Genomic DNA, 20,483 nt, shown 5'->3' on the forward strand with positions numbered 1-20,483 from the left:
TAAAAGACAATTATTATATTGAGCTGTGCTGATCCTTGTGTATAGGGCTCTTCATTATACTTGTCCCACTTTTTAATACAGATGTATTAAATTTATTAATTCTGATTCTGTTAATAGATAAAAAATTAACTTATTTTTTCTTTATTAGTAGAATTTATTTTGTTAATTAGGATATGTTTGGGAGCAATGTAAAAAACAGTGTAATTGTTAAAGAGCAATGCTACATGTATATTCTATCCGGAGTGTACATTTTACACCTCATCTATCTAATAGATGGGGTATATGCATCGATCAGGTTCTTGTTCAGTTAAAAAAAACAAAAAAATTGTAGCAAGCTTGTAAAACTGAGATAATATAGTGTCCAATAGTATATAATTAGAGTAATATGGTTTTATGACATAATAATATTAAAGTAAAAAATTACCATTTATTTTTTATCTATCTTAAAATCATGAAGCTCATATTACAGCCATTAAAGGATCTTTAGGTCTAAAGTCTGAAACTTTTAGTAAAAGCCTTGATGTCCTTTTGAAAATAGTTTCACCAAAAAAGAAGTCCCATCAAGCAATACTCATATTTTATTAATGTATTATTTAAACCAACCAATACAAGACACTTAATTTAACTTTTTAATTGATACTCTCTTAATAATTTATAATTTCTTTAATACTGGTTCTACAAGTTAGTTAAATTAAAAATTTTACTAAAATTCACGGGTATTATATCTGTGGTCATTCATTAGTTTATTCTAATTTTATTTACTAAAAATTACTTTAAAGTAGTCAATTTAAAATATTAAAAGCTAAAAGGGTCCATTTCTAATGGGCTATAATGGGGGGCCCTACACAAACTTTTACCTAGAAAAAGTTTGACCCACTCAATTTCATTTAATTAAGAAAGGCAAGTTAGGGAGAAGTTGTGCTTAGTAATCATTACTATTTCCACCACTATATATATATATATATATTAGTACCAAAATATTATTAGTAGTATGAAAATAATATTTGCTATTAATATTTTGACTATTACATATCTAAAAATTTGTGAGATCAATAGAATAGTAATAATCTAAAAATAAAATTTTGATCGTAAATATTATTTATATATTATTAATAGTATACTTGGTAAAATATATATATATCTGGCAAGCCGTGACGTTTATATGTTGGTGTTTGAATTTAGTGGGAAGCCATGGGAGAGTGTTGTTGCTCTCGTAACCCATCAAATGAAGGAATTATTAGATGCCACCTTTTGTTTCATCCTTTATGACTAGAGATAGTTCAATTATACGCTACTAAGAAAAACAAAATAAATAAATAAATAAAACCCTACTCTCTCTCCAACTTAAATTATTCTCTTTATTGTGTGCTAAAAAGCATAAAAGAAAGATTTATCAAGAAGAGAGCAAAAATAAAAACACAAACATTTCTGGGATAAATATGCTATTTATAATTGTTCCTCAGAGAATAGAATAAAGACAATTTAGTAGATCCAAAACCCGTTTATGTAGAGTCAAAGAGAGAGGCTCTCCAAGTCAATGACGCGTCGCTTTTCTCTGTGGCCCATCCCGTTCCCCTCTTTGTGACCACAATTTCAACTCGCCCCCTCAAAGGCCGTGAAGTGTGCAATTAGATCCTTATTACAAGCTCTTAATTTACATTTAAGGACAAAAGAGAGTATCAAAAGAGAGAGAAAAGCCTCTTACTGAGAGAGAGAGAGAGAGAGAGAGAGAAGGGAGAGAGTAGGAGAGCTTCGCATTTCATCTCCTCTCCCACTACAAACCCTAACCCTAACCCTAATCCCCATCGATGCAGAACCAAGTATCCAACGGTCGAGAGTGTTCAAATCCCCACCCACAACCCGCCTCCCCCAACGCATCGTCGCCTTCCTCTTCCTCCTCCTCCTCCTCCACGAGCGCCGGCGCCAACAATGGCGTCTTGGCCCCTTCCCTAACCCTAAGGCCCCCGCCGCGGCCGGTCGAGACCGCGCCCTCCACCACCTTCGTCCAAGCCGACCCCTCCTCCTTCAAGCAGGTCGTCCAGATGCTCACCGGATCCCCGTCCTCATCGGCGCCGCCGCCGCAGCCTCCCTCCGCCGCCCGCGCCGCCGTGGCCCCGAAGAAGCCCGCGTTCAAGCTCTACGAGCGCCGCGGCGGCGGCGGCCTCAAGAGCCTCAAGACGATCGGCCCCCTCCCCGCGCCCGCGCTCCGGAGCCCTAACCCTAACCCTAGCCCTAACCCTAGTTCGCCGTGGGGGCAGAGCGATGTGCCGTCGCCGAGCATGCTGGGGTTCCGGGCGCTGACGCTGAGCCCCGTGACGCCGCTGAGCCCCGACGGCGTCTTCAACCGCTCGCCGCGCCCCGGCCCGCCCGACTCCTTCGCCGCCGACGCCGCCGCCGCCGCCGCGGCGGAGGAGAGGGCGATCGCCGAGAAGGGCTTCTACCTCCACCCCTCGCCGCGCGGCGCCGCCGCCGCCGCCGAGCCCCCGCCGCGCCTCCTCCCCCTCTTCCCGGTGACCTCCTCCCAACTCTCCTCTTCTCCCTGAACTACTACTCATCACAATTAATTCGTGGGGTTTCTCTTTATTATCTTGGGATTTTCTTTTCTCCCTTTTTTTTTCCTACTTTCTTTTTTTGGTTAGAGGTTGATGATTATGTATTTGATTTTGCTTTTTTTGATTTTCATGTTTCCTACGATTTCTATGATGCAAGAGAACTCAAATTTACCAACCTTGAGATTTGGTGGCTATTTCCATAAATGGGATTTCTTTTTGTTTGTTTTTTCTTTTGTTCCTAACTCTCCAAATTTGCTCTTTTCCTTTTCTAAAATTCCATAGATTAGCTTGTCACTGGGTTCTTAATTTTACTTCAATTTAATGTTCAAAAGAGGAATTTAAGTTGAGAATTAATTCCACTGGTAACTGACATGTTTCTATTTCTTAATTCTTTTCCCCCTAAACTCCATTAATGGAAGGGTAAAGCAAATGCATTTATGGGGAGATAATAATAATCATTAAAGATGCTTTTAAAATTGGTTGTTTCTATGGGCTATGGTGGAAAAGAAAAGGAAAATTAGTTTTAGAGCTTAGCAAGGAATTAGGGCTTGCTTTTTCCTAACACAATGCTTTTTTTAAAGGCTAAAGTGGGCACTAATTATTATTGTTTTAATTTTAAAGTGGTAAAGTAAGAAATAAATAAATAAATAAATAAACCCATTAAGTCTTTGCAATTTCAAATTGGTTGGACAGGGTGGACCAGCTGTTATGTTAAGAAGAGTAGGATGCAAGGGAAGGAATGCCAAAAGAATCCTTATTTGTGGCTAAGATTTCAAAACCAAAAAATTTTACAAAATTTAGTTCTGGTTTTCTTATTATTTTACTTTGGTTTAAAATTTCGGAATGATTGTTTAATCAAAGAGACTTGTGTTTAGTTTGGTATTGAGCTTCATCTTACGCTATTAAAAATAAAATTGAGTTGCGGTAAAAGCATATAGAAATATGCTTCTGTAAAAAATATATCGTAATCGACTTATTGCGATATGTTGAACGCACTATTATGTACGGAAATAAACAGAATATTTTTTCATCGTACTTTTTCATCGCACGTAACGCAATCTTTACGAAGTCTTAATAGAGTTAGGAATTTTTTGAAAGCGAAAAGTCAGAAAGCAAGAAATTTGTGTCTCGTAAATTCTGACTTCGCCTCACACTCAAACCGAAGTCGAAAGGTCGATCTCATTTCCGTGATCTACAAAAACATATATGCTTTTGTAAATATATATTATGAATGTAAACTTAAATAAAAAGGATCCCCTTTCTTATAATGCGATTATACTTTAATGTATCTACTGTTACCCACTAATTTGTGTTGGAAAATTTTTATTGCTTAATTTTATATGTAATTCCAATTTTTGGATCTATTTGAAACTGTGATGGAGTCCTGCTGAAATTGATGCAAATTTTTATGCAGAGATTGAAGACCTATTGATATGGAATTATGCAGTGATTAATTTTTGGATTCAGAATTAATTTTTTTTTTAAAAAAAGGATATTAAAATGAATGGTCTAATTTACTGTGGAAATTGCTCTTTCCAGGATAGGATGTGAATAGATACAAGCTTAATTTGTTTAGATATGAAATGCAATGATAAAGAAACAGGTCCAATCAAAGGAGGAATTGTAAGCATTTGCCAAGTCTTTGTCCTTTTTTACAAAAAGAAGGGATAACCTTTGGGTATTTTTTTTAAAAATTTTTTTTTTTTTTTTTTTTTTTTTTTTTTTTTTTTTTTTTTTTTTTTTTGGAGGCATCCTATTTTTTTATAATTTTAATGTAATTTTTTTAAAAAAAACATCGGGTAGATTTGAGGATTCTATCAAATGTAGTTGTGATTCCATAAATGATTCTGCCCACTTATTAACTCACTTAATGCAAATAATAATAGTCAATATCGTATTGTTAATTTTAATTTGATCCCAATATATTTTGATAGAAACAACACATACTGAAACAAATAGAAAAAACTCATGATATCTATGCAGAGAACAAATCATATATTCAAAAAAAAAAATCATAAATTATCATCTGTCTACTGTTCATCTATCAGCTTTCAATCCCATAATTCATTTTCGGCTTCCATTATCAATTTTTGAAATGAATAAAAAAGTCACAATTCATTGGATTGTATAGATTGGCATTTGCCATGAGATTGACTATTAGTAAATTAGATGATACATGAATATTTATATGGATGCATGGATAGCAGGTAATAAGTTCTTCAGTTTCAGTAAGAAGATGATTCATAAATATTTATATCATATGTGTGTATGAGTTATCTATATATTGTAGCAGCATCAAGTATCAACTAACACCTTGAATTATGCTTGAATCAATTAAAATCTCTAATATTTTATGCACCAACACATCATTAGAGCACTAGGGGGTTGTCTACATACATTTAAATAGAAAAAAAAATATTGTACATTTTAATAGAAAAAATATTGCTAAAGTGGCTCAACTTGGTAAATTTATGATTGCTAACTAGAAAGTACAAATCTTAGTGTGAGGATTTTTACCTACCACTAATGAGTGGGCCCAAGAATCCAGGCTGTCCCACCACCTCTTTGCTGTGTTGAGGAAAAGGTGGTAGAAGGAAGTTTCTGATGGTAATTGGGTACAAATTCCCTACAACCCTATTTCTGTACACATTCACAATTTAATCTGCAATGCTACAGATTACGACAACAATTCTGACACTCCAATAAATTCGCCGTATATATAACAAAATTTATGCACGAAGCGTCTAAACCTACAAAATGTAACTAGAGAGCTACTACTAATAGATATCAGAGCAACTAAGTAAAGAACTAGAATTTGAAGACATACTGTACGTACATAATAGAGTGAGGCTACTATACTTCTGGAAGCACGGAGCCTTCTATGCTTCCAGGTCGTTTTCGATGTTGCAACTTTTGAATCGTCGATCGACTCTATTAAACTTTGATCTAGAGTATTTGAAGTACCTATAGAATAAATTTTGTGATTTTTTGATATTATTTGCCTAGTGATCGAAGGGACTCAAAATCAATAATTTTAATGACCGTAGTAAGCCATTTGAAAGTTTAACGGTATGGAGATATTCAAATCATGTGAAATTTTGATAGAAAATTCTTTATACTATATAAAACAAGATCAATATTTTTGATCTAAAATTTTAATGTCATATTATCACGTTTTGTAAGATTTTTATTTTCAGCTGTTGATTTTGAGCCCTTTCGTTCACTAGGCAAATAATATCGAAAAATGACATAATTTATTTTCTAGATACTTTAAATACTCTAGATCAAGTTTAACGGAGCCGATCTACGATTCGAAAGTCGTAATATGGAAAACGACCTGTAAGCACGGAAGACTCTGTGCTTCCAGAAACATAGTAGCCTTACTTTACATAATATCTAAAATATATACATCAACATCTCTTAAATAGTAGTAAATAAATACATCGTAGGTAGCACTGCGAGTCCCAATATATAGACAACATGCACTCTCAAAAGCTAGTCTTTATCGGGCCCTCCAAGAGCACGGCCAATTTGGATATATAGAAGACGCTATCTATTTCGAAATTTTCTTATCTTGATAAGAAGCAGCAACAGATATAAAGGGCTTTGTAAAAACAGACGAGACATTTGCGTGAGTCAAAAATATAAATTTTTTTAATAATTATGATGAGATATTGAACTTCGGGAGGACGAATAAATGCGTATACAAATAAAATTGTAGAAAATTTGAACCACTTTTAATACTGCACACTGGCCGTATTTTTTAAGAGATAGATAGTGTGTTACCTCTGCTTCGTTTATTTTATTTAGAATTAAACTTAAGTTAGAAATGTGAATCAACTAGAATTCGAACTTGAAATCTCGGGTACCAGCAACCAAATTTTTTGTCACTTACGTTAGGAACAGTCGGTCTTTTAAACAAACTTAAATGTTAACTTAAACAACACATTTTAGAGAGGTACTAATATGACCAAACTGAAACCAAATGGATGGTTCTCCAATCTGCATCTTCCCCATCCCGTAGGTTAAAGAGTCCTTTTATTTATGCGGGGAGCGCACATCCAATGCCATGCGCGGGAGGAAATCTATTATGTCACACTTATACTATATTATCAGTAACAACTAACAAGTAAACCATATTTATTTTAGAAATAAAATATAATAAAAATATTTTTTTTATTAATCATAATGCGACGGATAAATTCGGAAAAAATATAATTCAATAAATTAAAAAGTGTATGCTAAATTTTTTCATGCTCAGTGCACCTTAATTTTGCTACACTACTGCTCCAAAAGTCAGCAAAAGCTGCAATCAAGGAGACCAGGTGGAAAAATGGATTCAACATCCTGAAACTGATTGGGACCAATAGAATTGTGCCACATCAGCAACAGTACAAACTACAAACAAAATACCCCTTCAGTGTCACTCTTTTTGACTTCAATTGCTGTCTGCAGCAGCTCAAATAATTTCTGGCGACTACTGGCGGACAGCCCATCCTCCTCTTATTATAGACCTGATGTGAAAGCAAAAGCACACTTAATAACAATCAAATTGAGGCCACATTAGATGCAATTTTTTGTACAGAAAAATTTTGCGTACAAATATATGACAGTATCACTATCAATCTGATGCAATATGTGCTGGACCTGCACAATTGCGTGATCTAGACGAGCCCTCTTTTCGATAGATAAATAATGCAGTTCCCTAATTTTTGTGTACCAAAGGAGGAGTAAGATTAAAAGATAATAGTGATAGATAAGAAATAGAGTAGAAAATATAAAAAATATTTGTTGATATTTTTTACTGCAAAAGTAATAGAGAAAACAAATAGAGACATAAGCAAAACCATGTCCCTTTGTGAACATTCAAACAGAGTTGGATGAATAAGGATAAGATTATCATCATTTTTGCGCGTAACTTTGTGAACCAATGACATGAGTTGAATAAATAGGAATAAAATTATCATTATTTTTGCGTGTAACTTTGTGAACCAATGACACGCACAAGTCGAGCCAAAGACAATTTTTTTCAACATATGTTTGACTTAAGTAGTTCTCAAATCTCGTTAACTTTGCGTGCATAAAATTTCTATGTACAAAATACTTCTGCCGTATTAGATGGTCAGAGTTAAATTTTCTTGTATTTGGGTGTACCAAATGTGCTCGTGTAACCCCCATGCTACCGTGTCATGCTGCGTGTCAAATAAAATTGTAAAACATACCATCGAAACTGCATTTAAACTAATAGAGATAAAACTGTAAGAAACTTAACTGTAATGGTTGAAACTATGCTCAGCTTGAGAGAGTAATTTTAAATATGAGATAAGTTTACCTATATTGATGGTAATTACCAAATAAAATAATAAGGTTTGCAAAAATATAATTTTTGACCACATGTAATCAAATGAATTGTTCGTAGTGGTAATATATATNTAATCCTATAATTAAGTGCCATTTTGATCGTATATGATACTATGTTACCCAAAAATTAATGCATATAGAGAGAGAAAGAGAGAAAAAAATATTTCGGGAAAAAAAAAAAGCAATAATGCTTTCAAAGAGACAACATATTTACATGTAGATGGTGACAAAAGAGATCTATAGGATGTGCAAAGAGGTGCATGGATGTACCAAAGGAGGACTAGGATTAAAAGATAATAGTAATAGATAAGAAATAGAGTAGAAAATATAAAAACATTTGTTGATATTTTTTTCCGCAAAAGTAATAGAGAAAACAAATGGAGACATAGCAAAACCATTCGTCCCTTTGTGAACATTCAAACAGAATTGAATAAATAGGGATGAGATTATCATCATGTTTGCGCATAACTTTGTGAACCAACGACACGTACAAGTCGAAGTCGAACCAAGACACTTTTTTTCAACATATGTTTGGCTTAAATAGTTCTCAAATCTCGTATAACTTTGTGTGCACAAAATTTCTATATACAAAATATTTCTGCCGTATTAAATGGTCGGAGTTAAATTTTCTTGTATTTGGGTGTACCAAATGTGCTCCCGTAAGACTCCATCTTACCATGTCATGCTGCGCGTCAGGTAAAACTATAAAACATGTAATTGAAACTGCATTTAAACTAATATAGATAAAACTGTAAGAAACTTAACTGTAATGGTTGAAACTATGCTCAGCTTGAGAGAGTAATTTTAAATATGAGATAAGTTTACCTATATTGATGGTAATTACCAAATAAAATAATAAGGTTTGTAAAAATATAATTTGTGACCACATGTAATCAAATGAATTGTTCATAGTGGTAATATATATATATATATATATAGAATTAGGCTACTATACTATCTATAGTACCGAGCTCCGGTACTATAGTGTTTGTTTTCGATCTTAGGGCGTTCAAATCAATGATCCACACCGTTAAATATGATCTAGGGTATATGAATGTCTTAGGAATAAAATTTTAGTTTTTTTCGATATCGTTTACTTAGTAAATAAATTATATCAAAATGGACGGTGGAAATTGAATAATCTTTAAAATTTGAGTATAGGACTTTTAAATTCAAGATCAAGAATGTTAACCTTAATCTATATAGTTTAAAGTATTTTCTATCAAAATTTGAAGAAATTTAAATTCTTCTACACCGTTAAACTCCAAACTTGTCATAATAGCCATTGAAAATTGACGATTTTGAAATAGTTTGATCATAAGGTAAACTATGTCAAAAAATTATAAAATTTTATTTCTAGAAACTTTAAATACCCTAGATCAGTTTTAACGGTGTGGATCATTGATTTGAACGCCTTAAGATCGAAAACCAACACTATAGTACCGGAGCTCGGTACTATAGATAGTATAGTAGCCTAGCTCTATATATATATATATATATATATATATATACAACGTCCAACCAAGCAGGATAAATTTAGCCGTACAACTAACACATTTATTAGAATCATAGAAACTAACCCAGGCCATTTTAATGGGCCAAACAATAAGAACACATTTTGCTTATTTTTGGGACGGGCCAAGTTTTTTAATAGGCCGGCCCAATTCGAAAATCATCTACTTGTTTTAACGTTTTTTTTTGAGGCTCGCCCCGATCGTCGATCGCCGTTCCCGATCGAATCCCCTCGTCACCAAATGCTCTCCCTTTCCCTACGACGCACCTCGCAAAACCTAATTCCCCAAACCCTAATCCCCTCGATCCCTCCCGCGAGCTTCGTCTTCTTCTTCCCCCTCCTACACCGTTCTCCTCTCTCCTCCTCCGCCCCCGACCGCGGCCGCGCGCGGCGGAGGCGCCCCGCGAAGCCCCCGCCCATCGATGAAACCCTGGTCGAGCGCGCGCTCGCCTCCCTCCCCGCGCGCTTCACCGGCGCCGACCTCGCCGCGGCGCTCTACGCCGAGCCCGACCCGCGCGTCTCCCTCCCCGGCCCCCCCGCCCCGCTCCTCAACGCCCTCGTCTACTTCTACTGCGACCTGCGCAAGCTCGGCAAGGCCGTGCACGTCTACACCCGGATGCGCGCGTCCCCGGACCCCGCCGCGCGCCCCACCGCCCACACCTACGCCCTCCTCTTCACCGCCCTCCTCGCGCGCGGCGGCGCCGACTCCTACGTGCGCCACGCCTACACGGACGTCGTGCGCGCCCTCTTCCGCCAGATGGTCGACGCCGGGATCGAGCCCGACATCGTCGCGCTCAACGCCCTCGTGCGGGGCTACGCCGAGTCGCTCCACCTCAACGACGCGCTCCGCGTGTTCCACCAGATGGGCCGCGTGTACCGGTGCGAGCCCGACGAGCACACGTACAGCCACCTCGTCCGCGGGCTCTGCGCCCAGGGGCGCACGCGCAACGCGCGCGAGCTGTTCGACGAAATGCGGGCGAAGGGGCTGGCGCCGACCGCGCGCGCGTGCGACGCGCTCGTGAGCGCGCTCGCGATGGACGGCGAGGTGGGGGACGCGGCGCGCGCCGTGCGGGAGGCGGCGCGCGCGGGGCGGGCGGTGGACGGGATCACGTGGAGGGCGCTGCTGGGGGAGATGTGCAGGCGGAAGAGGACTGGGGACGCCGCGGCGATGCTGCGGGAGATGGCGGAGAGAGGGGCGTTGGATCGGAGGATGCGGAGGGAGCTGCTGAGATGGGTGGAGGAGGAGTTTGGGGATGATGATGATGATGATGGTGTATTAGAGTTGAGAAGGGAATTGAGAGATGAGAAGTGAGCATGTGTGTTAAACTAAGAATATATGGTTTTTTCCTTTCTCGGAAATCGGGAGAGGATTGGTTATACTGCCGACGGATCTGCGACATGCGCTCATTACCACCGCAGCTGTTTAAAGCAGTTGATGCCCGCGGCTGTGCTGAATGTGGCCGCTACATTTCCCAACAGATGAGGCAGTACAGAGTTTGGTGGATATGTGAATTTCAGTTTGTTGATAAGTTTCGAAATTTTGGAAATCTCGGTTAGCTTCATTCGCTTTCTTTTGCCTAGAATAATAATAATAATCTGAAATCACCAATTAACCCCTGAAGATCTCATTTCCATGTTCAGATAATTCTCAAATTAGAGTGTTGGTTTGTGAACAATGTCACTACGGATGTGCGCTCCATTAGTCGCTTCACACCTTTTTGTCATTCTCCTCCTCTTCTCAATGATTGCTAATGTTGTTCTTGTAGCTCAAAAAAATAGATTTGATAGCTAAACAGGCTAGTAAAAACAAAAACAAAAACAAAAAGGGAAATTTATTTTACAGCAAATCCTATAAAAAAAATTTTAAAAAAAACCCAAAATAGTTTCGAAACGAAATTGGGCTTCGGTGGGCTCCACGTAGCCCAAGCCCAATGATCCATCACGAATACACACGTCGAATAAGACGAGAGCAGAGCACGTAGAGTCGTCAAAGTCAATATAGGCGTGAGTTTGGGTTTTCCACGCTTGCGACAAACGAGGCCGCATAAAAACAGCACGTGCGAGAGACGTAGCTCCTGCGGCGGCGAACGACCCCCCGCCGCATGCGACGCTTCCGTATGCCTCTCTCCCCGCCTCTCTCTCCACCCCGACCCACCAAACTTTTTGCATGGACCCGGTGTATAGGCGGCGTGAGTTTGGGTTTTCTAGAAGGGGAAATTTCAAATACCACCCCGGTGGTTTCTCGCTTTTTCACATTAGTACACTGTGGATTAAAGTATATCAATTTAGCACCATGTGATTTCGCACTTTCTCACTTTAGTACTTTGTGGTTTAAAGTGCCTGCATCAATTTAGTATCACGCGATTTTATTTTTTTTTTTTCGTCGGTTTCTCAATTAATATTTCGTTAAATTACATATAAAAAATTTCAGATATCCTACCTAAATTTATCGAATATTTACTTTAGTAATTTTTAGTATTTCGTTAAATTATATACAAAAAAAACTTCAGATATCCTATTTAGGTTTATCGAATATTCACTTTAGTACCCTTTAATTTTAATTTTGTCACTGATTTAACAAAAAAAATTAATGAAATGAGTAATAAAAAAAGAAAAATAAAAGAAATATTAAAGTGAGAAAGTGTGAAACCACAATAGGCTATTTGAAGTTTGCCCTTCTAGAAAAGAGATATCTAATAGATAAGAGAGAAAGATAAACGAAATTTTGTATCATTGATTTTTTTTTTTTCTTTTCCATGTTGCTTTGCCGGGTTGAATCAGACTCGTACATACTATATATTTTAACAATATTTTTATTAGAGACTAAATAACAAATTTTGTTTTACTGGTAACTCTTTTACAACTACGCATGTGCTTACATAATATATTTTGAAATTTTTAATTTTTTTTAATACATAATTTAATCATTTAGACTCCCATTAGAAGATAGGTGTCGTGTTTAATAGAAATATATGCAGTAGTTAACATATTTTTCTTTTATTCTAATTAAGATATAATTTCTACGGTCTCGCCTCACCGCAAGAACCCCGGTCTACAAACCCGCGGTCCACGGAAAAAGAAACGCACCAATCGGGGTGGGCCCCACCGCATCACGCCGCTCCGAAAAGCAATTCCCCGAAAACAGCTTCCACGCCGTAGTCGTCGTCGTCTTCGTCCTCTTCCTCCTCGTCTCCTCTCTCCCCAAAATGAGCTGAGTCGAACATCTTTTTTTTTCTTTTTTTTTTTAAAATCAAATCCCAATCCCCTCAATTGTTGCCCTATTTTAATCCCATCCCCCCCTTAAGCGACCAAGCTTTGTGTAATCCTAAATTAATCCATAAAATTAACCCCAAAAAAATCGTACCATACGCGTGCGCGGCGTCGTATTCGACCCCCCGTGGGGCTTAATCGGCGCCGAATTTGATCTCCCAACACTTCCGCTGTTCCGTAGATAGGAGGAGGACGAGGTGGGGCGCAACAAGGCGCCGACTTTTTTCGTGCGCTTTTTTGCCCTAATTCGACGTTGCTTGTTAGGTATGCAATTATCTATGTGCGCCTTCTTTCCCCTTTTTGCTTGACGAATCTGTGTACGCTTCATGAGCTTCGCTGTTGTTTGCGCCAATTTGATTTGGGTTGCGATCGATTTGATTCGGTTTTTTGGCGAGAGTCCCGTGTTTTGATCCTTAAAGGCGTCGCCTTTTTGCTAACCGTGGGCGGAAACGGGAGAATTTGGTTTAATTTCGAAGCTGTTTGGGTTAATTTTGATGGGTTGGTTTGTGGATTTGTGGTTTGTGGATTTGTCACAGGTTCGTCGAATTTGATCGCGATACTTCGTTTTTTGTAACAATTTGTTGAGGTATTTGTCGCGCTGTGGCGTGGAAAGTAGGGATGAATCATATAACGGGTGCATTTACGTGAGCGTGATTGGATTGGATATTTCATGAAAAGTTAACGAAGATACTATGGATTTGAAATCTGGGATGGGAAAACCCTGTGCTTATGCTCCCCTTGATGGGGTTTAAATATCTCATGACATGGGTTCTCACTTCTCATCAAAATCGTACCTTTAGCTCGGTTTTCCTTGAATAGGAGTGTTTGAGGCTTGATCCTTAATCTTTTACTTTGTGGGTTATTATCTAGTATTCGGAGAGAATGGAGGAAGGGAGCAGCTCTTGGGTGACGAGGGCGAAGTTTACTCATTCCGTTCTTAGATCGAACTCCAGTAGAGCGCCGTCGATTCAATTCCCTGTCCTTTCCGATGCCGATGCTGATGCCGGTTCGACCCAGAAGAGCTCTATTCCTGAATCGAAACTGAAGGGTTCAAATTCGGAATTAAGAGCGAAGAGCCCAGTGTCGGAATCGAAGGTGAAGAACGTGCCTGCAGTCCCCAGATCTAAGCCCTCGAAGGAATCCAAGCCGGCGAAGATGAGCAAGGGACCTTCTCAGGAAGCTCCACCGAAGAGGCCTAATTTGGATAGTCCCGAATCTTCGGACCTCAAATCGCAGGACACAAGGTCGGTATCTTCCGACTTCTCTTTCTATCCCGATAAAGGAGTGAATGCACAAACTGCCGGTGCTACGTTGGTTTCTGTCTACCCTTCATGGACGAGGTCGATTCCCACATCTCATGAATCGGTTGCGTCGACTAAGAGCAGAGAACGGGACTCGAAACCGAGGCGGAGGTCGGTATCCCCGCTTCCCTCTACTTTTGTCTCTGATGTCTTCAAAGAAGCCAAATCCCTTAAAAAGAGATTCTCCACACCTCCCCCCACCAGGAAAGCATCCAATAAGACCCGCAATAAGACCCCCAACTCGAGCCCTCTTCAGCATTTGTCTTCACTAAAGGCCTCTGAGAAGTCGAGTAGTAAAAAGGACACTACTTGGGCAAGGTACTTTGATCATGGGGGTGGGAGAGTTGCTGCCTTGGAGACCGCCGAGAATTGGACGGTCGATCTTTCGAAGCTGTACCTCGGACTTAGGTTCGCGTCGGGAGCTCATAGTCGCATATATAAGGATCGGCCCGTCGCCGTGAAGATTATTAGGCAGCCTGATGATGACGAAGACAGAGAAATGGCGGCTCGGCTCGAGAAGCAGTTCACGAGAGAAGTCACTCTTCTCTCTCATCTCTATCATCGCAACGTCATTAAGGTACTTCTTGTTAACCTTCACCTTGGTATATTTGCGCAGATTTCAACTCGGTTTCTGAGCTTTTTTTTTTCGTTATTATTGTTATCTTATTGTAATGTAATTTTCTGTGGTCTGATGCAGCTGGAAGGGGCTTGCAAGAATCCGCCAGTCTTTTGCATAGTTACCGAGTATCTTTCTGGTGGTTCTTTAAGAGCATTTCTTCACAAGCTACAGCACAAATCACTTCCTCTCGAGAAGCTGATTGCGATCGCCTTGGATATTGCGCGTGGTATGGAGTACATTCACTCGCAAGGGGTTATCCACCGCGACTTGAAGCCCGAGAATATTCTTTTCGATCAGGACTTATGTGTGAAAATTGCCGATTTCGGAATCGCTTGCGAGGAAGCGTATTGTGATAGACTAGCGAAGGACCCTGGTACCTATAGGTGGATGGCGCCCGAAATGATTAAGCACAAGCAGTATGGGCGAAAAGTTGATGTTTATAGCTTTGGGCTGCTTCTGTGGGAGATGGTTGCCGGCACGATTCCGTATGAGGAGATGAATCCCATTCAAGCGGCTTTTGCGGTTGTTGATAAGGTAGGCGTTTTAATACATGCTGAGCTTCCTTTATATAAAGTTGAGCATGCGTACTATTTATGCAGTCATGATCGTACTATTTTTTTTCGCAATCTCTGCGGAAATATTTGTTATCATTTGTTTATAAGCTTTTTGATTACCTAAAGGGATTCTGCATATTCCTGTGTTTCTGTCTTTCTAGGCTATGTTTCTTATATGATAATGGCATATGAGAAGCTATCTAGATATGATTGAGATATGAATAACTGGAATTCTATATCTGTATTCAAAAGTCGAATGTTTGTTTTAAGATGAGTCTTCATCTTTAAATTGATGCTCAAAGCAAAGATTCTTGATATCGAGTTCTCTGCATTTCACAGTTCCGACACGAGGAACAGAGAACTTGGTAATAGGTAGTGTAATGTTTGCTTTTGTGGAACTTGTCTTATCATGATTCTTTTTTTAAAATTTGTTTACAATTTAATTTGAAAGATTAGATCACTGAAGATCATGAAACTTGCATTTTCAGAACTTGAGGCCTGAAATTCCTGCGGAGTGTCCTGCACCGTTACAAGCCCTAATCGAGCAATGTTGGGCATTGCATCCGGAAAAGAGGCCTGAGTTTTGGCAGATAGTGAAGATTCTGGAACAGTTTGAGTCGGCTCTTGCGCGAGACGGAACAATCAACCAGCTTCAGACATCGAGTTGCCAGGACCACAAGAAATGGCTCTTTCACTGGATCCAAAAGCTTAAACCCGGGCATACGGATGGCTCGGGGAATCCGCTACCCAAGCTAGTGTAATTTTTCCCACTTCTTTGTCTTCCAAACCGTGTTAATTCTCGCGGCCATGTAATTATCATCTATTCTTCACTTCTGAGCCTATAAACACTAGATTTATATCATTTTTTTTAAAAATTTTCGGACCCCTGTGTGTGTATATCCATAAGCATGTTTGTCCGAATGTTATACGAAATTTTGGTTGTTTTTTCAGTTCTCAAATGTGAAATCCACTCTGATGTCTTAATGCTTGTGAAGACCAACTGTTCTGCATTTGGAACTGCATATTTTCTTCTGCAGATTCTTTACAAGACTCTTTACGTCATGTTAACATTTTGAGCTACTTCCAAAGTGCATTTTAAAAACATTGAAGGAATGTTTTAATTTTCAACATGCATCTGAAGATGTTACCTCATAAATACAATTACGCTAGTAGGTTTCTGATTTCATAAATACAATTACATTAGTATCTTTTCGTGGTATTAATGATCCATCGGCGCAAGTGTGGAAGTTCTTTATTACTTGTATTATCAAGTAACACAAGTAGATAGACCATATACAAAGCTGCTTCAAATCTAAACAAAGGGGGACTAAATATTTCTCAAAAAAGTCTAATACAGGTAACATGAAAAAAAGTAGTGTTCCTTCAATGCTGCAATAACTTCTAATAGTCATCAATCGCGTCGTCCATCCTTGCAACTTTGGTCTGAATCTGAATCTGAATTTTAAAATAGTTGTTCTATTTGCCGGAATTAAAAGCAGAATCTCTAATTTGTACCGTACTGTATCTCTTAATTATAAAAATATCAAAATACCTGATGAGGTCCAATCTCCACTAATTTTGACATCTAATAAATTAGAAAAGACTAAAATTCTTCTCTAAGCCTTCTAGCATGAGCACGTGATCTCTTTATATACATTGATTCTGCTTGAGGGCTTCTGAATCGACGATCCGATCAATAAGCCCAGCTAACCTCTTCGCCCCCGGCCCGGGGTGGAGCCGTCCGATGTCTCCGACCTTGGAGCAGGGCGGGCTCCCCGCGCACCACCCGCCGGGGACGAAGCCAGTCCCGTTTGCCAGCGGCTGCAGCAAGCCGAGGAGCTCCACGTCAATCTTGTCGAGGACGGGGTCGTCGCGGGCGAATTTGCGCGCGAACGGCGCCCCGCTGCCGATCATGGCGTCGGCGTCGGCTAGGGAGAGCACGTGCGGGTGCTGCTTCGGCGGCACGTCCCAGGAGATGTAGTGGAGGTCGTGGTTTACGGCGGTCGGAGCGAAGTCGGGAGTGTTGCATATTATGGTCTGGAAGTAGCCCTCCGGCGCCGAGACGAAGTTGGTGTAGTACATGAGGAGGGTGCGCGGCAGGTTGTCCCAGCCCACCACGCAGTACTCCACGAATGCGCGCGATAGCGCCATCCACGCCGAGCCTGTCACGAAAACAAGTAACGGTTTCCACCATCATTTTATAACATTAGAGAAGTAAAAAAAAGAAAAAAAAAAAAAAAAACATCCAAAAGCCTGCTGAACTGCAGAGGGAGCTTGCGTACCTGTGAATAATTTAAATGCATCTGGCAGCTCTCTTTTCTGGGAGACCCAGAACACGTCTGATTTCTGTGATTTGTACAGCCCGGGATCGATAATTATCGGTTTCGCCCTCTGATCCCTGTAGCAAATCATATTCGAATTTCAAAGTGTAAATAGAATATAATTAATTACATCTAATGCTAAAAAAATAATTAAGAAAAAAACTTTACTCCTTCCATCCCAAATTGCTCGTGTGCTCTATAAAATTCAGATTCCTCGGCAACTTCGCAAACGTATGCAAAATATCTACACATACAAAATAATTAATTAATTGAATTGAAGTAACAAATTAAACACATATAAATAAAAATAAAAATAAAAAAAAGGAAAAAAGAAAAAAAGGAAAAAGGGAAAAATGACCGACCATCTTGAGGGACGAGGGNTAAAAAAGGAAGGAAGGTAGGTGGGAGGAAGCGATCGCGATAAAAATGCTAGATCTGTACCGTCCTGAGGGACGAGGGGATAATCGGAGGCGCTGAGGTTGATGAACCAATCCCAGCCGTCGGATATCCGGAGGAGGATGGCGCAGGCGTGGAGGGTGTTGGCGACCATGGTGGGGCCCCGGTACGTGACCATGTTTGACCGGTTGACCACGTGCACGTTCCCGGCCCGGGCGAACACGGGCTCGGCCGCGACGCGCGCGCGCAGCTCGGACAGCTCCGGCGCGGGCGAGTCCCGGTCGAGGTGGACGGCGTAGATGTTGCGCGGGTGGTACAGGGCCCGCAGCGCCCGCCACAGACGCTCGAGATCGCCCCGCGACCCGGACACGAAGTAGGCGATCCGCGGCGCCCGCCCATTCGCGCCAATGGGCGGCGAGCCCGCGGATTCTGCGGCCCCCGTGCGGGCGCGTCGCACCGCGGGGGACGCGGGGACGAGCGAGAGCACGGACGCGAGCGGGGTCGTGCCGTTGAGGGACGCGAGTATGAGGACGCCGCATAGAGTTGCGGTGAGGATAAGGGGCCACTTCACTCGCTTCTCCATTGTCGCAACATGTGGGTGCATCGGCGATCTCGGTTTCTTCAATTCCATTCCATAATATGTTTTTTCTTTTTCTTTTTAACAAACAAATAATAATTTAAATAAAATAATAAAACTCGATCACACTATATATATATATATATATGTGATGTAACCAAAGAAACAAAATAATAATAATAAGAGAAAATTTACTAATGAAAGAAAAATAGGAGATTAAAAGGAAAAAAGAAAGAAAAAGAAAAAAGAGTAGGGATCATAAGATGAGCATGTGTGGGGTTGGGTTATCGTAACTATCACTTCGAATGCAACAGAAACGCAACAAAGACGGTTAAAATATATAAAGCATGGAATTTATGAAGATGCAATAAATAAGGCGTAGAAAAGGACAAATGCAAAGATTATACAAGCGTGGGGGGGGGTTCAAAAATTACAGTTTTTTTTTTTATTTTAAAAAGGAGAGTTTTTTGTGCGTAACCTTAAATTTGTTTCATAAGTTTAAGATTATTTTTTTAAAAAGAGAGAGAGAGAGAGAGAAAGAGCGTGGAAACGCGATTGGTTTCGCTTTGAACCTACCCCACTATATATATATATACAAGTGATAAGATTATAAATTTTGGTTTGTTTGGATTCGATTGCGTAATCTTTTAATTTTACTTAATTACTGGAGTTAAAAAGTGGAGTCAAATAAATTAACCCAGAGAAATTAACATATTATGCGATAAATTTAAAAATTCAAAATATAAGTTTCATATATTTTTATGAAAAAAAAAAAGAAAAAGAAAGAGAGAAACTTATGTAACTTAACGTGTCGTGCTCGACAATATCGGGGAAACGGTTGATGTCGCATTCAAATAAGCCCGAGATGACACGGCCACGCACGTAGCGTAGGAGCATCAAACGGATCCGGTAACATACAAAGTAGAGACCCGAAATAATTAATTAGATTTAGATTCTATAAAAGAAAAAAAACAAAATTAGTTTTATCGGGTTAGAGAACATTTAATTCTGATTCCTGTTATATTACTAATAATTTATGTGTGATATGGAACCTGTGTTTAGTTTCTTAGTTGATTAGAATCTTAGCAATTCCAAAGGGTTGTGAATATCCTCACTGGTAAAATGAATCTGCCCAAATTCGTCGAGTAAATGGAGCGGAAAACATGAGACTTTTTTTTTTTTATCCGTCCACTAAAAATTTGTTCCTTGGATCAGCCTTGAGTGGTAAGTGGAAGTCAAAAATAGAATTAAAATTAATCTGTTCCGAATCAGCTCGACGAGAAGAAGGGCAGAAGATGGGGAACCCTTCCGTCCCAAGTAGGGATGCAAACGGTGCGGATCTGGGGACGGGAGCCCCGCTCCGCCTCCCGCACCGTCTAGCAAAATTCCGCCCAGCCTTCTGTCCCGAATTCGTGACGGATTAAAAAATACATTCCATAATCCACACCGTCTCGTAACCCGGCTCCCACCGGTGCCTCGAATCCGCCCCGCCAACTAATATTTTTTTATAAAATTATAATATTATTAATATTTAGTAAAAATATAAATTAATAATTTTTAATAATATTATATATATAATTTAATAATATCAATTATAAAAATAAAAAATATCAATCATAATTCAAAACAAAATTCGAAAATTGCAAATACATTAGAAATACGAGTACTAACTTATTTGTATTTTGAATTTTTTTGTAAATATATTATTTTTTAGAAATATTTTTTTAAAATATAAATGACTTTCAGGGCGAATTTGGGAGGATCATGATGGGGCGAATTGGGAGTGGGTCAAAATTTCTCCCGTTTTCTGTCCCGAATCTGTCTCGGATCGTAAAATTTACACCGTTTCCCACCCCGAATCCGTTTATTTTCTCTCATTTATTGCCCCCGTCAGGGCGGGAGCTCCACGAACTCAGATCCGTTTGCATCCGTAGTCCTAAGATCCGTCTCATGTGCATCCCTAATTATAAATATAACATAGTTCTAGACGCATGCAGTTAAAAATGCAACAATTATAAT

The 20,483-nt window shown here is 39.6% G+C and overlaps 4 protein-coding genes across 6 annotated transcripts; 3 read left to right on the plus strand and 1 right to left on the minus strand.

Moving 5' to 3' along the window:
• Positions 1,451-2,789, plus strand: LOC109722402 (VQ motif-containing protein 4-like). Its single transcript, XM_020250460.1, has one exon. The coding sequence runs from the start codon at positions 1,809-1,811 to the stop codon at positions 2,541-2,543; it is 735 nt and encodes a 244-aa protein (XP_020106049.1). The 5' UTR covers positions 1,451-1,808; the 3' UTR covers positions 2,544-2,789.
• Positions 9,435-10,973, plus strand: LOC109722399 (pentatricopeptide repeat-containing protein At2g27800, mitochondrial-like). The gene has a single exon (XM_020250457.1). It carries the CDS (start codon positions 9,668-9,670, stop codon positions 10,736-10,738), a length of 1,071 nt encoding a protein of 356 aa, XP_020106046.1. The 5' UTR covers positions 9,435-9,667; the 3' UTR covers positions 10,739-10,973.
• Positions 12,570-16,120, plus strand: LOC109722393 (serine/threonine-protein kinase HT1-like). Of its 3 annotated transcripts, none has more exons than XM_020250451.1 (4): positions 12,570-14,108; positions 14,202-14,574; positions 14,695-15,150; positions 15,659-16,120. In XM_020250451.1, the coding sequence occupies exons 1-4, from the start codon at positions 13,579-13,581 to the stop codon at positions 15,929-15,931; spliced, it is 1,632 nt and encodes a 543-aa protein (XP_020106040.1). In that variant the 5' UTR covers positions 12,570-13,578; the 3' UTR covers positions 15,932-16,120. The 3 variants fall into 3 exon arrangements, with proteins under 3 accessions (XP_020106040.1, XP_020106039.1, XP_020106038.1); XM_020250450.1 differs by having other exon boundaries at positions 12,570-12,960; positions 13,567-14,574; XM_020250449.1 differs by having other exon boundaries at positions 12,571-12,960; positions 13,233-14,574.
• Positions 16,476-18,624, minus strand: LOC109722397 (beta-glucuronosyltransferase GlcAT14A-like). The gene is made up of 4 exons (XM_020250454.1): positions 17,933-18,624; positions 17,660-17,735; positions 17,453-17,568; positions 16,476-17,332 (listed from the first exon to the last, which is right to left on the minus strand). Exons 1-4 carry the CDS (start codon positions 18,516-18,518, stop codon positions 16,818-16,820), a joined length of 1,293 nt encoding a protein of 430 aa, XP_020106043.1. The 5' UTR covers positions 18,519-18,624; the 3' UTR covers positions 16,476-16,817.

The sequence above is a fragment of the Ananas comosus genome, linkage group 16 (genome assembly GCF_001540865.1).
Source record: "Ananas comosus cultivar F153 linkage group 16, ASM154086v1, whole genome shotgun sequence".
NCBI lineage: Eukaryota > Viridiplantae > Streptophyta > Magnoliopsida > Poales > Bromeliaceae > Ananas > Ananas comosus.

What these genes read in the sequence shown, in the direction of transcription:
- LOC109722402 (XM_020250460.1), top strand. Translation starts at nt 1,809, where the DNA reads ATGCAGAACCAAGTATCCAACGGTCGAGAGTGTTCAAATCCCCACCCA.
- LOC109722399 (XM_020250457.1), top strand. Translation starts at nt 9,668, where the DNA reads ATGCTCTCCCTTTCCCTACGACGCACCTCGCAAAACCTAATTCCCCAA.
- LOC109722397 (XM_020250454.1), bottom strand. Translation starts at nt 18,518, where the DNA reads ATGGAATTGAAGAAACCGAGATCGCCGATGCACCCACATGTTGCGACA. An exon ending in TCCCCTCGTCCCTCAGGACG is followed by an intron (nt 17,736 to 17,932) that starts GTACAGATCTAG and finishes TTGTATGTGTAG; the next exon opens with ATATTTTGCATACGTTTGCG. An exon ending in AGCAATTTGGGATGGAAGGA is followed by an intron (nt 17,569 to 17,659) that starts GTAAAGTTTTTT and finishes GATTTGCTACAG; the next exon opens with GGATCAGAGGGCGAAACCGA.
- LOC109722393 (XM_020250450.1), top strand. Translation starts at nt 13,579, where the DNA reads ATGGAGGAAGGGAGCAGCTCTTGGGTGACGAGGGCGAAGTTTACTCAT. An exon ending in ATCATCGCAACGTCATTAAG is followed by an intron (nt 14,575 to 14,694) that starts GTACTTCTTGTT and finishes GGTCTGATGCAG; the next exon opens with CTGGAAGGGGCTTGCAAGAA. An exon ending in CTTTTGCGGTTGTTGATAAG is followed by an intron (nt 15,151 to 15,658) that starts GTAGGCGTTTTA and finishes TTGCATTTTCAG; the next exon opens with AACTTGAGGCCTGAAATTCC.